Here is a 17262-nt window from a genome sequence, read left to right on the forward strand (position 1 = left end):
AACATAGACTATCTGACATTTGTAACAACTTACTATGGCCTCACAACCTGGCCTGTCCTTTCTGGAGTAGGAGCCCAGTGCCGTTTAAACCCTGTGTCTGCAGCTTTTGGCTTTCCCGAGCTCTGCCCCTGGGCAGGGTTCCCTAGGTCTACACATTACACTTAGTTAGGGAATCATCTGCAATAGATTCCTGGACTGACCCTGCTGCCATTGATATCAGTTCTGAAGATTTAAAGGGTGTGGCCTCAGGTGCCCCAGCTAGACCAGCAGGTTTCCTGCTGTTTACCCATTCCCTTTCAGGTTTGAGTTTATGGGCCTGGAAAAAGGGATAGTAAATGGCATCAGTGATCTTCCCTTCTTCCTTTTTTTTTTTTCTTTTGGTATAATTGTAGATTCGTGGAAGAAATAATACAGAGTGATACTGTGTATCCTTCATCCAGTTTCCCCCAATGGTAACATCTTGCAAAACTAGAATAATATTACAACCCGGATATTGACATTGACATAGTCAAGATACAGAACTTTTCCATCACTACAGGATCTCTCATATTGCGTGTTTCTAGCCCGCCCCTCCCAATCCCTGGCAACCGCTAATCAGTTTTCCTACTCTATATTTTGTCATTTGGGGAATGTTATGTAAATGGAATCATACAGTATATAACCCTTTGGGATTGGCTTTTTTCACTCAGCATAATTCCCTGGAGATATATCCAGGTTGTGTGTTTCCATAGTTTATTCCTTTTTATTGCTGAGTAGTATTTTATTGTATGGTTGTACCACAGTTTCTTTTACTAATCACTTGTTCAAGGACATCTGTATCATTTCCAGTTTGGGGTTATATGAACAAAACTACTATGAACATTGTGTACACGTTTTTGTGTGAACATAAGTTTTTATTTCTCTGGGGAAAATGCCCAGGAGTATAATTGCTGAGTTATATGGTAGTTGCATATTTAGGTTCTTAAACTTTTCCAGACTAGATATACCATTTTATATTCCCACGTGTATGAGGGATCTACTTTCTCTGAATCCTTGCCAGCATTCAGTGGTGTTACCAGTTTTGATTTTATTTTAGCTATTCTGATAGGTGTACAGTGTTACTTCATTGTGGTTTTGTGTTTCCCTAATGGCGAATGATGTTGAACATCTTTTCATGGGTTTATTTACCATCTGTATACCTTTTTAGTAAAATGTCTCATCATTTTCTAATTAGATTTTTTTTTAAACTATCGAGTTTTACAGGTTCTTGATAGAGTCTCTATCTTCTTGATAGAGACAGTCCTTTGTTAGCTATATGGCTGCTGGTCTTTTCTCCCATTCTGTAGCTTGTCTTTTCATCCTCTTCACAGGTTTTTGGTAAAAGTTTTTAATTTTGATGATGTCTAATTTATCATTTTTCCCTTTTATGGCTTGTGCTTTTGGTATCAAGTGTAAGAACTCTTTATCTAGCCCTAGATCTGAAGATTTTCTGTTTTTTTCCTGAAAGTTTTGTAATTTTATGTTTTACATTTAAGTCTGTGATCCATTTCGAGTTCATTTTTGTATAAGGTGTGAGACTTGGGTTGAGGTTCATTTTTTTCCCCCATGCATGTCCACTTTCTCTTAACACCGTTTGTTGAAAAGGCTGTCTCTCCTCCAGTGAATTGCTTTTGCACCTATGTCAAATGTCAGTTGGGCATATTTATGTGGGGCTATTTCTGGGCTCTTTATTCCATTTATCTGTCTGTTTACCAATATCACACAGTCTTGAGTCCTGTAACTATAATGCCTTCAATCTGGTAGCCAGATTCCTCCAACTTTATTCTTGTTTCCCAAAATTGTTTTAGCTATTCTAGTTCTTTTGCCTTTCCATACAAATTTTAGAATAATCTTGTGCATATCTACAAAAAAATATTGCTAGGAATTGTGTTAAACTTATGTATCATTTTGGGAGAGAATTGACATCTTTACTGTGTTGAGTCTTTCAGTCCATGAACACAGACTTTATTTATTTAGATCATCTTTTATTTCTTTGATCATTTTGTAGTTTTCATCATATGATTCATGCACATGTTTTGTTAGATTTCTTTTTTTTAAGCAGTTGTAAATGGTATTATATTTTTTGGTGTACATATATTCATTGCTAATATATAGAAATGTATTTTTTTGTATATTTATTGTGTATTTGTGACTCCATTGAACTTATTTATTGGTTTCAGAATTTTTTGGAGTAGATTATATTGATTTTTCAGATATCAAAAGTTTTGCATTCCTGGAATGAATCCCACTTGGTCAGGCTGTGTAATTCTTTTCATGTATTGTGAATTATATTTGCTAATATTATGTTAAGGATTTGTGCATCTATATTCATGGAGGTTTATTTTTTTGTTTTGTCCCTGTCTGGTTTGGAGGAGGTTAAACTAGCTTTAGAAAGAGAGTTGAGAAGTGTTCCCTTCTCTTCTGTTTTCTGGAAGAGTGTGTGTATAGTTTGTGTTAGCTTTCCTTTGTTTGGTAGGATGTTCTGTAGAATTCTCCAACGAAGCCGTCTGGGCCTGGAGATTTCTTTTTTGGGATTTTTTTAAATGCTGGGCTGGTGGATCGGCTTATTATCACTTGGCAGGGATGAAAGTCCCCCTTCCCTACCTGGCCTTCTCTGACACCATCAGGGCAGGGTGCTAGGACTCCATTACAGTCTCAAGAGGGTGGGGTCTGGGCTCCACCTAGACATGGCATGTGTTGGGGAGCGGCCACAGTGTTTTCTGTGAGGTTTGGCTGGAGTAGATCAGTCTAAAAGTGTTCTATTTTCCTAGGCTGCCCCCTTCCTGGTCCTTTAGCTACAGAGAGCAGGCTTTTGTTGGGTATTTATCTCTACCCATTGGTCTTTCTGGGTTGCCAGCTTCTTCAGCTCCAAATCTGGGATACATGAGGCAAAAGTAACCCAGGGAACTAACCACCCTGTCATTCCTTGGGTCTCAAGGTCCCTAACCAGTCTGCCTTCTTCACTCCATCTTTCAGAATTCTTTTGCATTTGTTTTATATAATGCCTAGGTTTCTAGTTTTAATTAGTGGGAAGATTAGGGAAAGAAAATTTTATTCCATTTTCCTGGAAGTGGGAGATTCATTCCATTTTTTAAAAAGGTCCTAATTCAGCTGTCCTGTCTTCAAGGAGAGATTTTATAATTGCTTTATTGTACTCTGCCTGAGACTTCAGACATCAATTCTCAGTAGTTTTTTGCAATTAGGCTTCCTGGGAGGGTGGCATTTTATTTCACTTTCTGAGATTTCTCTCTTCTCTGAATCACAGACCTTTCCCCTGCCCAGTGTAAATATCCTTTTCCCCAGCCCTGTCTTTGAAAGCAGACAGGAATGAGAAGAGCTCCTTTTTACCTTTCACATCTGGTGAGCCGAGCCTCTTGAGACCTCAGCCTTTCTCTTAAGAGCAACCTTTTCTTGGTTCACTTCAGTCACCATGTCCCTTCTTTTTACCTTTCATTTTCTCCCTGTTAAGTTTTGCCCCCTGTTTATGTTTTGAACAGATCCTTTCTAAGTTTCCCAAGGGTGCGTCCCTGAACTCAGCAATGGATCTCTTCCTGTGAACACCAGCTGGGGCTTTGCTTGCTGTCTGTATCTTCTTTCACCATCTCCCCATGCATATGTGTTTAGCTCCTGAGACTTTGCCAGTATGTCATGGGATAAAGGAAGGTTTTGGTTGCATTTGCTGAATTCTGCTTTGCCAGTTGCTACTTCTCCTCCTCCAAATGTTCTGTAATTGCCTCAATGTGCGACTTTGTTATGAACTGGCCCTATGCTCGGCACAGGTCACTGGTAAGAGCTGGGTTGGAAGACGGTACTGCTTTGCCAGTTGCTACTTCTCCTCCTCCAAATGTTCTGTAATTGCCTCAATGTGCGACTTTATTATGAACTGGCCCTATGCTCGGCACAGGTCACTGGTAAGAGCTGGGTTGGAAGACGGTACTATGTGGTTTAGCTCAAGGCTCTCTTTGTCCTACATTCCCCAAGTCCATGCCTTGAGACTTTATCACACCCTGGTACCAACAGCATGCTTGAGGCTGTCAGTAAGAGTAGAGCTCGTGGGCAAGTTGACTTTTTAACACCAGTAAATCTGCCCCAGTTGGGGGTTTAAATTCTGACCTATCTGATTAATAATCTTTGCTTTGGGGCACATGGAGAAAAGGAGTGAGTGGAGAGGCAGGAGAATCCAGAGAAGCTTTCCTTCTTCATGAAGAATTTAAGAGCTGATGACTGTAGTTTTAATAATTGATATTTAAATGTATTAGAATGTCATTGCTTCACCTCTTAGTAAAACCATGACTAAATTTATCCAAGTATAGGTGGGAAGTGCCTACTGTATCCTCTTAATTGTTTAAATTCATTTTCTTCCTATAGAATGGGCAGCCATAGAATCGAGAATGTTACAGGTCTTTTGGTGAATACTTTTGACAGTTAAAAATAAAATGCCCAATTAGTGGCAGAATCAGGACTCAAGGCAAAGTGCTTTATGCTGGTACATTATTCTTCCCACATTGTCATGCTAATTCCCTAAGATATAGAAACATAGCATTTTACAGCTGGAGGGACCTTAGAAATCTTATAAGAATGGACCCCTGGGCTTATCATCCAAATTGGCTTCAAGAGTACAGATAAAGGTGACGTCTGCAGTGGTCCTCATTTTTAGAGGATGCTGATTCATTTTGGTTTCAGGAACTTTCTGGGCATCATTAACACAACATACCAAGTATATTAAATTCTCTAGAGCAGGCTCTGCCAGTGCTCATTTCTAGATATACTTCGTTCAAGCAACTTCCTCTGGAAACCATGGATTCTACTGCATTTCCCTCCCCTTCCCACTGCAGTCCCCAAAATACCATAATTAGCTGAAGACTCATGACTGGGTTTTTGAGCCTGCTCTCCTGAGTGTTTAATGTATATTTTGGTCATACTAGTCCTGTCCCAGTTTATAGTTTACTGTTATCAACCCTTGATTTACATTTATTCTTCAGTGATTATCACCTAAGTAGATTATATGTGTCGACCATACAGCTTTCTGTGAATCTGCTCATTTAACTGCCAATTCCTATTAGGGATTTTAAGTGTAGCAGAATGATTTGAGGACAAAACTACCATAACCAGCTAGCTGTGGGATCAGAAGGGGTGTGTGTGTGCACGCGCATGCACGTATGCATGTATGCATGTGTGCGTGTGTATCTCCAGTTCGGCTGTAATATCTGCCTTGTGTTATTTCCACTTAAGTGAGATCTGAAGTGAAATGCTTTCTTTGTGTTCTTATTGTGAAATTGGGTGAAAGTGAAAGCCAGAAAGCAAACTAGTGTACTTATTATTTTTTTGGTAATTATATTATAGACAGAAGATTATGAAACTGCTGTTAATGAGGGGAAAGTTAGCATCTCGGCAGACTGTTAAGCTGGTCATGTTTTGACCTTTAGTTCCAGTGTTTCATGTTGTTGCAGGCTTTTGGTTTGTGTGTGAAATTTAAGCATAAATACACACTATATTTACATTTCTCTAGCCTTTATCTCCCTTCCCTTTTACATTTCCCAGGCTATTTTTCTCCCTAAAATATGAATCGAAGCCTGTAGAATTATTTTCCTTGTTATTCAGGTAATTTGTCATTTATAGAAAGGATACTGAGCTTAAACATTCTCTGATCCTTAGCAGGGTCATAACATGGCCCTGTTCCCCGTCCGCACAGCCTACAGTTGTGTGCCAGAAATTGGTTTCTGTGCCAGGACTAGGCAGAAAGTCTTAGTAGGAATAATTGTAAAGTGTTGGATGTGATTACTTTCAGCTCTAATTTCCTGTAGCTTTCTTTGTTTTGGGGTGGGTGGCTGGTTTGGGGATTTGAAATCTTGACCTTGTTACCAGCACCTCGCTCTACCGAGTGAGCTAAAATTTTTTTTGGGGGGGGGGGCAGCTGGCCGGTACAGGGATCCAAACCCTTGACCTTGGTGCCATAACACTGTATTCCAACCAGCAGAGCCAACCTGCCAGCCCCTATTTTCCTTTAGCTTTCTAATATGGTCTGACTCTACTGAAAAGTAATTGCTGCTTTAAAAAGTAACAGTTCTCTGAGCAAATGAGGCTGCACCAGAGTAGAAATGAGACTTTTATTACCTAAGTACTGAAAACATTTATGCATTTTCAGATGACATAAGTAAAATCTTAAGAGACATACAAAGCCATTTAAGTGCATTTTATTATACTTTCTTCTATACAAATGGCAGGTATTGTCACATTAAATGACTTTCTTTGGTTAATAAAAAAGGAAGGAAGGTCATATTCTTTTAGATCACTAAGAAATCATTGTCTGCCCACCTCCCGTACTGAAATGCATTCCCTAAATCAAGAGAATGTGCATCTTTGTCATAAAGTCAGAGCATTCCAGAAAAGCTAGTTGAATGACTGTATTGTGCTGTGAAAATGTGTCACCACTATTTCTGGAAGCAGGGAAGATACACACTTTCTATAACAGGTACAGTGAATAAAACTTGAGGTAGTTACAGTTAAGTAAACGATATCATAAGAGTTTAAAACTATTGATACTATGCAAACATAGAGGAGGAGACTGTCTGCAACCAAAATAGCATGCTTTTTCTCAAAATGGAATGGAGGCAAGGAGTGGAGGCAGGTAAACAAAGATGTAAATGTGGGAGTAGATAGTGTGTGTACGTGAATATATATGCGTCTGTGTTAAACTAAAGGTAAGGTCTCTAAGTATCCCAACGTCATTCCCCAGTGACCGAAATCTCCCATTTCAATGACTGTGAAATATGAAAGCATTCTGAGTTGAGGCTGTAGTCCTTGCTGGCTTCCTCTTTCTCCTTGTACTTCTGGGCCTAAAGTGGGTGAGGTACCTTGGCTGATGGAAATGGGTGAGTGCAGATTCTCATGGTTGGGGGGCAGGGGAAAATGGGGTGATGATGATAAATTTCAATGAATTTAAGTAATTCATTGTGCATTTTATATGTATTGTGAAAGATAACCATTTGTTAGTATATCTTGATGAAAGATAATGTGAATTTTTTTCTGCTTTTAAGGAACACATACTTTATTGCCTTTGTAGATCTTCATTTTCTGCTATTATAAAACTAGTACAAGGATACTTCAAAAAGTTCATGGAAAGATTTGTATTATCTTTTAATTCTGTTTTTCCTGAACTTTTTGAAATACCCTCATATAATCACATTTTAGATAAAAGAGAAGCTGTGGAGGGAAGGGGAACTCACCTCGAATCCTAACATAACGTGGTCATCATTGGTATTCAGGTGTATTTGCTAATGATGTCTCCCCTGTGTATTTTTGTTTGTTCATTCTTTATAACCCCACCCCATTCCTCACTAGCCTTCATCAGAGGCCTAAGAATTATTCAGAACCACTTCAGGTCCTGGTTCTTCCACTTAATAGTTTGGGGGGTGATGGGGGGGTTGAGCAAGTTGCTTTGAGAAGCCTCATTTCCTCATCTGTAAAATGGAGATGTTAACTTCATAGATTACTATGAGAATTAAGTGAGATGATGTATTTAAATTTATTTAATGTATTTAAAGTAACTAGCTGACTACTTGGCTCATGGTGGAATGGGGCCAATCCACCATTTACATATATATTATATATATACATTATGTATATATATGTGTGTGTATATATGTGTGTATTTATGTGTGTATATATAATATTTTTTGACTTTTAATATAGAAGATAATAATTTTATCCCCAAATAAGTGCAAGACATTTTAAGATGCCTGTGGAAATTCACACATTATAATTCACTGTCTGGGATTAATGAATGTGTGAAGGTAGAAGATTTTAGTTTAAAGAAACAGATGATTACCTGTGATAATGTAGATGTTAACAGGATCTTGTGATAATGAATCTGTTGATAGGTTTTCCTTGCGGCTTATTTTAACCTCTGAAACGTGTTATTAGAAAAGGAATGCTGTTTTTTAATGACATTAACCTCATCAAAACTGCCTGTAATGTTTTGATTTTGTGATTACAATAAACATTATATGGGATAAAACTTGTATTTTAGTCCTTTCAGGAGAAAACCAGGGAAGAATTTTCAAGTGAGTTTTCTATTTTTCTTAGTCTAAGTCACTCGGATGTTTAAACCTTAATTTGGGGGCTTTTTTAAAAAGGTAGAAGAATAAAAATTCTTTTTAAAACTTTGTAACTCTCTTCTTAATATAAAAGAATGTTTTAAATTTTAGCAAGAATTTTTATTTTGAGGCTTTCTTTACTTTAAAACAAATTGTACATTTTAGAAAATAGTAGGTACTTGTTTTTGTATGAATATCTGACACATATTCAAACACATTTTATCTCATATGCTATATTGTTAGGTTTATTTTGGGGGTAGAAATAATAAGCCCTCAATTTATATTTACTTTTATTTTTTTTGGTTTTGTGTTGTAAAAATATACCACATTTAATGCTTACATCTAGGGTCATGAATATCTGACACATATTCAAACACATTTTATCTCATATGCTATATTGTTAGGTTTATTTTGGGGGTAGAAGTAATAAGCCCTCAATTTATATTTGCTTTTATTTTTTTTGGTTTTGTGTTGTAAAAATATACCACATTTAATGCTTACATCTAGGGTGATGAAAAATAGTGTTTTGATTTTGCTTGGGTACATAATGATATAGACCCTCTTCCAAAGAGGACTTCAGTCTTTATTTTATACGTAATCAGATTTTAAACTCTATAAAATTTCAATTTAATGTCTAAATTTATGTATCTGAGTTTGAGTTCATTAGTTTTAATTATAAATCATGTTATGGCTAGTGCATTTAAAGGCCAATTTAAGTGCAAAAAGAACAACAGTTGCTGTGGCCATTCTTTTGTATTCCTGTATTTCAGATTTTAAATAACTGAAGTGATGTGGGGAGGGTGGGGACTGGATTAGCCTCTAATTAATTTTCATTATTTTGAAGAAAGTTTTTTATGAATTGTAGGAACTGTGACTACATATGTTTAAGATACATATGTTCATAAATTTCTTGATAAATATTAAAGTTGATTTGCTAGCCTAATTTGCAAGAATACCTCTTCTAATACCTTTTCTTTGCACTAAACAAAATGCAAAGGTAACAAAATTGGAACTCTATCTAAAGTTGACATTTTCAGCTCATCCTTTGGGGTGAGCCTGACTACATAGTACATATTATTTTTATTTTACAGAGAAAAGAATATTACATTGAACTTGTAACTTCCATGTTTGCTTTTCCCTTGGGCTTAGAATCAATTACAGTCGTATTTGAAATGAGGGATATATACTTATTTTGAGGTTTAACCAAGGTTCTTTGCATATTAGAAAATACTTAGTAGGACCAACCCTGTTTCCCCCTTTGGTTTATTTAGAAGACTTGCACTATCTGCCAGATGCTGCTTCCTAACCAGTGCAGTTATGCATCACACCAGAGAATCCATCAGCACAAATCTCCCTACACCTGCCCTGAGTGTGGGGCCATCTGCAGGTCGGTGCACTTCCAGACCCACGTCACCAAGAACTGTCTGCACTACACACGGAGAGTTGGTTTTCGGTCAGTATATCGTTCACTTATGTGCAAGTAAAGCTCGTTCACTTATAACTACGCAGCATTTTAAGTGGTCTGCGCACATTGTTTTTAGGGTCATACAGTGGTACCTCAATTAACAGATCCTCTGGAAACTAGCTCTTGAAGTAGCATTGATCTGTTTGAATCCTTTTAACGTAATATTGGCCCTGCTGCTCCACACACAGCTGAAGGTAAATGGGGCCCATCCTTCTAGGCAAAATTGTGCGTATACGGAGGTTTGGCTTTGACTGTCACAGCTTTTTCTTTCTGCACACTTTTTAGCAGACTTCCGTTGTCATATTCTGCATTTTAAGCCCTGCAAGAATACCATGCATTTCTGTACCTCTTAATATTTCCCCGCCTCTTATGAAAACAGAAATGGTGCGATTGTCTATTATTTCTATCTTGTTCACATTGAAGGGTCAGGTGTATGTCCTTTTCTAACACTGCTCTTTTTGGAAGTGCTTTCCACTCCAAATAAGCCTTCTTCCTCCTCCTCCATCCCCTGAATCCAGGTTTCTCCCTCATCTCCTCCACACGTCTTAACTGTGGCCTCTTTCAGATTCCCTGAAAGATTCCCAGATAGTATTTACAACATCTGTCAAATCAAATGTTAGTTTAGCTAGTGTGGAGTCATTATATACTTGAACTTTATTTTCCACTCTGTGTCCTTCTGAAATGCATTCCTGGGCCTTTTATATTTTGACCTGATGAAGATCCCCCAAGAAAACATGTCATCAATACAAAGTGTCTTTGTTAACAGAGATATTACTGTATATTTTTAGTTGTAATAACAGTTATGATATTTTATAAAAATGAAGTCTAGTTGGTATGATTTGATGGTCTTATTCCATTTAAATTTAGGTTATGGTATGATTGGTTACTTGGTGGCTCTGTCCATTTTTCTAACACTAAGATATGAGACTTACTTCACAGTTTGATCCCATGCCTCCAGACCTATGATGCACAAATGTTTTATGGATTGGGCACTAGCCTGGTAGAAAGCCTTCGGTTTGGCAATCAAGAAACCAGAGTCTTTTGTACCAATTCTGCCAGTAACTAATTGTGTTTTAATTCATGTGTTCTCTCTGTGCTGTGGCACGCCTATCTTTAAAATCGGTGCCTTGCCTGCCTCCAGTTCCATTGGCATGTTATAGAGTGAAACAGGATAATTGAAGTTCCCCTAGATCCACAGAGTTCATGCAGAATAATACTTTGGTTCTTATCGCATATTTTGGAACTATCATTAGTGGATTCTACATTTAATAATAGAAAGCAGCTCTGCAACATTTTCCAAGTGCTGTTCTTTTCACTGATGCCAGACTTTCCTTAGATGTTTAGTTTATTTTTCTAATATAATGAAAATAAACTTAGTTGGAATGAATAAAAAGGAGTAAGACTTCTGCAATTTTAGCTATTCCTGGTATCTTTCCTAAATTAAAACAGAAGCTCTGCATGCAGGCTGAAAGTAATCAACTCACTTGGAAAAGGTCATCCTTGTTACTTTTCTATTGCCTGATTCACAGAGTTGCTTCAATTTTGTTACTTGGAGATGTAGATTTCAGATTTCCACTGAAATTTTTATGTTAGGGATAGATCCCCCCCCATTTGTGGCTATATAAACTGTAAAAATACTATGTATGTCTATTTTGAAGTTTAGTTCACATTTCTTCTTTAGGAGAAAAAGTTTTTTTAACTTTATTGTTTTTCCTGCTGTTTCAAATAATGGTCCACTCTAATGTTTGACTGGGGCTTAGCAGCCCCTTGGCCTCGTCGTGTTTTTCTCTCCCTTTTGGCTCTCTAGTTAACCATTTTCAATTTGCTTTTCTTTACCTAATGAAGTTTCTCTAGCAGGCTCCCGTGCCTTGCTTTGTCTCTTCTTGATACAGTGTGCCTCGTTCTCTCTCATTGCTCGTATTGAAACTCCCAGATATTGAGGGGTCATCCCTAGCTCCCGGTTAACTTGGTGTAAAAGTCAAATATTTCTTTGAATTTTCCTGCCTCTTGATAACACCGGATCTGCATTTAGAAAGGTAAATTACTATAGGATTGTATACTGTAAACATTTAAAAAATATTCCAAAAATAAACTTGATTGGTACCCAGAACACAAAGACTTTAGGTCTATCCAATATTTCTTAATCGACTGGATTTTTAATAGCATGAAGATATTGTAGGAGCCTTTCAAATTCTGCCTTCCCTTTACCTGTCTTACTTCCCTTCCCTATTGGTCTCTGTTGCCCCTGAACGTTTTCTTTCACCAGTAGGTACATGTTTTACAATTTTTTCTTTTCTTAAGTTCTTTTTAAATGCTCTGCTTTTCCCCTTCATGTTAAGGAGGGTTTTTCCCTTGACCTCCATGGCACTCCTTGGACTGAGTCATAACCTCTTGCTCCTGCCTCAAAAAAAATTCCAGCATTAGTTTAGATGCTCTGACTTCCTTCTTTCTGTAGATTAAACGGTCCTCTCACTCCAAGTGACTTCAGGAATTTGTGCTTTTCTGTTTATTCTTTGTTGTCTTCCCTTTGTCTCTGCCTTGGAGCACCATCTTTCCACCCGTAATGGGAAAATCTTTTGCTCATGGTTTGTGGCACAGCGGATCCTTTGGTGTCATTAGTAACCCATATACTTTTGTTTTACATAGTTTTCCCTTTTCATTGGAGTCTTAGGCTTCTGGGGTTGTAAGAGACTAAAAATTATCTATTCCGACTCTTCTCAGTTTACAAATGAGTAACCAGCCCAGAGAGGAGCATTAACGTGTTCAAGACAACACAGCAAGTTTTAACCCAAAATAATTTCAAGTAGATAGGATAGAGAAGCTTTCCTTTTGTTCTCCTGTTGCTGCTTAGCATTTTTAATGTATATGTTGCTGAACATTATGCCTTAAGACATTGAAAAGGCTAATGCCTTAATTATGATTTGTTATTATTATGATTTTTAAAAAATGCTTGCCAACGTTAACATGGCACACTTTATAGAACATAAACAATTTGGAACATGCCACTCCTGGATGACTTTGGGAGCATCTCCATGATTGGGAAGGGTGGTTCTAAGAATGGAAGTATCTTAGATTATCGTAGAAGTCATTGGGCACTGCCTCCTGGAAGGCACACCCTACCCTACAGTCTTCCTTCCCCAGGTAACACACACACACACACCCAGGAACACATATGGTCAGTTATAATTACATGTCTCTCTGGAGACTCTCAAGAGTCTTAAATAGTTTTCAGATGTTGAAGACTCGGTCATCAAATGAAGGTATTATTTGCTGAGAGTCCTTGTGTGAAAAAGATGAGGTAATGGAGAAATGTACCTTAGTTTTAAAATTTGTTCCTTGTAGGATTAAATTTGAGCAAGGAATGAGCCAATTGCCAAATTATTAGAATTTCAAAAAATAAGGTGGTTAGCTAGGGAGGCAGTTTTTTTAGACATGCTGATTTTTCAGAAATTTATAATTCATGTAATTTCTTAAACAAATACTTAAATTTATTTTCCAGGAGACAAAAAACCTAAGTGGATGGCCTTCTCTACTGTATGGGCCACCACAACCTCCATTGCCACTGGCCATGTCAGAGGGTGGCCTGGTCTTAGAGCCGGTGCTCATTTGCTCCCTTTGCCCCTTTGCTGGGGGCATGTAGGTTGAGCCAGCGTGGGTTTCTTCCACTGGAGATGCCATGTGGGAATTGGGTGTGGGCAGGAACCACAGGGTCCTGCTGTCAGAGCCCAGCATGTGGAAATCTTCTCCAAAGCCAGGAGTGCTGGGCTCTTGCTGTTTCCTGTTCTTGGCATGGTCCCCATGAGTTATTGTTTGATTGTAGTCTGGGGTCTGGACATCCATTCCTAGAAACTCTACAGATGTTCCAAAGGTGGAGCACTTGAGTTTTATTTTCTTCTTCATGATCTTCCCTCTTAAACATATACAAATAATTTGATCTGTTATAGATAGAAAAAAACAAAACACACTTCCAAAAGCCATTGGAAACCTAAAATGGCTATTAACATATGTTCATTTTATCCAGTTTTTACACAGTTAAGTTCCACATGTTTAATGGTCTTGTGCTAACGACCATGTGTTTATTTTTCTAACAGATGTGTACATTGCAATGTTGTGTACTCTGATGTGGCTGCACTGAAGTCTCACATTCAAGGTTCTCACTGTGAAGTCTTCTACAAGTGTCCTATTTGTCCAATGGCGTTTAAGTCTGCCCCAAGTACACATTCCCATGCCTACACACAGCACCCTGGCATCAAGATAGGAGAACCAAAGTAAGTCATACTGACTTTTGATTTTTACTCCACTACTTTATTAGTAATTTAGAGGAGGTAGTTGTTCTAGTGAATAAAATTTAAGATAGGAAAAGTTATGCATTTATGCCAATTTTGATGCTCTAGGAAGTACAGCTCAGCCAAACCTTTATGTTCATTCCAGGTAAAGTCTCTGTCCAAAAATGTCATCTATTATTTATGCTCTTTCATCAAGTGAGCGAGTATTTATTTATTTTGTTCTTTTTTTAAAAGATGATTTTAACAACTAAGTTCTAAGAAAACTGTAAAAATAAAACAAAACCCTGTCATCTTTTAAGTTTTTCTAGTGTTTCCTTCCTATACAATACACATTTCTAGTAATTCAGTGTAAGATGAAGTCAACTTAATACACTGGTTACTGAATTTAACTTCACAGCCAGTATAAGTCCTTGATTATTAAATTTAATTTTTGCCTTAATCTTGCTCTTAAGTTTATCAATTTTTGCTTTGTGAAGTCTTTAATAATGAAATGGCTCTTCAATAGACAGTTACTGCCAGCCTGCAATAGGGGCAGCTTAGCAAAAGAGGAGGGAGCCAGTCAGAATCCTACCACCCACCAGCTGTGCGACCTGGGCCATACTTACCCTGTTTCTCCTGTAAAGTGAGGGTCATCTTTTGTACCAGGGTTTGTTTGAGGATAAAGTGAGATGATGTATTTTAAATGTGTAGTACACAGTCCATGTTAGGCCATTGAGGGTTCTGTAAACATTAGTTCCTTCCTGCATTTCTTCACTCTTTCATTGTGTACACAGTTCTTGGTTAAATGCTCTTGATTCTGTTCATTTTATTTCTGGATTTGTTTTAGCAATGCAGAGTTTGATGATTACAATAATCTAGCTTGAGGCTAGATTTGCTGTCCAGATCTATTGGTGTGTTTTTGCCTATAACTTCATAATCAAGGAAATATTAGAGGGAAGATATGCAGATAGGTCATATTTACGTATATGGAGAGGGAGGGAGAGAGAGCTGGCTTTCATTGTAACATTCAGTTCTGGGAAAATGTGATTGAATACTATAGAGGTGACTATTCACCAAAAAAGTATGTTAAAATAGAATTTTATTCCCATAGGATCTTCACTCCTATCTTTATAGATTGATCCTCAAAATGAAACAAATTACAGATAGGGGATTCATATTCAATGTGGTGTCTTGACTGAAGATGGAGACTAGTGAATTTTAGCGTCCTCAGTCTTCATGATAGTAAGACTTCTGGGTACCAGAGCAACCTTTCTCCCCAGTGAATATAGTTTTTTATTTGGTTCCATATTGAAATAAATAAAAACTTTACTGTCTGAAATGTGTATGAAATCTGGAACAGTAGTTGTTTGTTGGGAATATAGGGCACAAATGATTAAAATAAGCTAAAACAACGTTCCTCAAATTTGACTATTGTATAGGAAAAAATTATTCTGCTATTAAAATTTTTTTTACTGCCATGGTTCTTTAACAAGTACAAGCCTAAAAACAGGTGTAAACATTGTTTTAAACTGTAAAACTAAGACAAATTTACAGAAGAAATGGCACACAAAACTTCAAACCCAGGGACACTGAAGTTACTAGCATTGATTCAGTGTGATGGCTGGGTTGTGGCTGTGCCCAGTTCTTGCCCACAGCCTGGCTGTCATAGCAGGTGCTGTGGCTCTGTTGGGATCCTCAGGCCTATGCTGCCATGTGCCTGTGATGATTTCCCTCACCACCTTTTCTCATTCAAGCTACTGTAAAACCTTCTGTCCAGCAGCTGTCTGAGCTACATTTGTCCCAAAAGTTTAATTTTGGCATTAAATCCATCTCTACCCTGTTTACCTTAGTCCTCTTTTCAAGGGAATCTTTCCACTGAAATCTCCCAGCAGTATTTGGTTAACAGGTTGTTATGCAAATAATTCAAAAATATGCAAATGATTTGCATTAATTTTTAGTGATCAGTATTAAAATAATCTCCCACCCATTTTCTTTAAAGAGCATATGGGTGTCTAAAAGTATACCCATAAAGTCCTGCAGTCCCAGCACCTAAATTTAAAAAGCATGACACAAGATTTTTATTTAACAGACATTTATGTAGTGTTAACTGTGTGCCAGCTACTATCGTAAACACATTGTTTCTTTTTTTCTGGTATATGGCAGGCATGTTTTCCTAAAAGGAAACTTGGAACACCCTTTAACCTTTTCTGGATAATTCAAGATCATTTTTATTGTCCATTACTGTATTTTATGGTTATAAAGTTTTGTGTCTATTTTTATTTTTTCTTTGACATTGATTAACAGCAGTTTATTTTGCTGTATCTTCCTTTTATCGGGTATTTGTAAATGTATGTAAGTGGAGAAATGAGAAATCCAAAGTTAAGACTTGTATAAGAGAAGAGTTTTTGAACCAGTTCTTAAGAAATAAAACATGCAAAATTAAAATAGTGTCATGGTAGAGGAGTCAGAGAAAGCTAAATTTGAACCATGGCTCTGGGATTTATTTGCCATCAAGCAAATTATCTAATCTGTCTTAGTGTCCCATCTGTGAAATGGCAGCAGTGTAAATTCACCTAACGGGGGTGTGGGAATTAGTATATGAAGCTGACGATAGTGCTCTGCACCTAGTTGGATTCATTACCTAGTGGTCATGTGGGAGATTTGTGGCAGCAATTTCCGAGTTTAGAATCCTTTATACATTTGTTTTGACACCTGTTTCAAGTGTGGTGCTGTGTTGTGGAGAGTTTTGGTTGCTGTGAGTTTGACCTGTATGTGGGTATTTGGTTTAGCTTTCTATTCTTTTCTCCTCCCTGTTTTCCCTCCTCCTCTCTCTCTCTCTCCTCCCCACCACCCTCTGCTGCCCCATTATAGTATAGTCACCCCACCACTCATGAGTCCTGCATGGGGAATTAGGTCCAGACTTTTAGGTTTGGCTTTCACAGCCCTTCACAGGTCTTCCCCCTGCCGTTTCCCACCCCTGGGAAACTAGCCACACCAGGTTCTGCCTGTTGGCTCAGCGCACTGTGCCCGTTTAGAACTCTGCCTTTGTACAGAGTGGTCTCTCCCTGTCTTGAATGCCTTCCTGCCTGTCTGCCGGGCAGTCTATCTCCCTCAGGTTTTTCCATTGTCGTTGGAGAGTTTGCTCTATCTTCATATGCTGTCCCTAAAAACCACATCTGTGAGGTTTGTGGTACCTTTAGTAGGGTTTTTTTTTTTTTCTTTTAAACCTTAGCACCTATAAAATGGTTGGAAGAAATACAGGGAATTCTCGTACCCTCTTTGTTCAGATTCCCCAGCTATAGGGTTGACAAGATTTGATCCATCCATCATTCTCATATCCTTCCCTGCCCCCCGCCCCCATATTTAGGAGTAATGGGGCATCATGACATAAATACTTGGGCTTGGCTCCCCCCCCCCG

General features: G+C 37.9%; 1 protein-coding gene across 1 annotated transcript in view; it reads left to right on the forward strand.

Moving 5' to 3' along the window:
- The window catches only part of ZNF532 (zinc finger protein 532), a gene marked incomplete at its 3' end in the record, with an annotated part of 75041 nt that overhangs the window by 45976 nt on the left and 11803 nt on the right, over positions 1-17262 (forward strand). Inside the window, exons 5-6 of the mRNA XM_008583039.1 lie at positions 9386-9567; positions 13671-13847. Coding sequence (XP_008581261.1) covers positions 9386-9567; positions 13671-13847 — 359 coding nt within the window. The remainder of the gene's footprint in view (positions 1-9385; positions 9568-13670; positions 13848-17262) is intronic.

The sequence above is a fragment of the Galeopterus variegatus genome, unplaced genomic scaffold (genome assembly GCF_000696425.1).
Source record: "Galeopterus variegatus unplaced genomic scaffold, G_variegatus-3.0.2 Scaffold2806, whole genome shotgun sequence".
Lineage (NCBI taxonomy): Eukaryota > Metazoa > Chordata > Mammalia > Dermoptera > Cynocephalidae > Galeopterus > Galeopterus variegatus.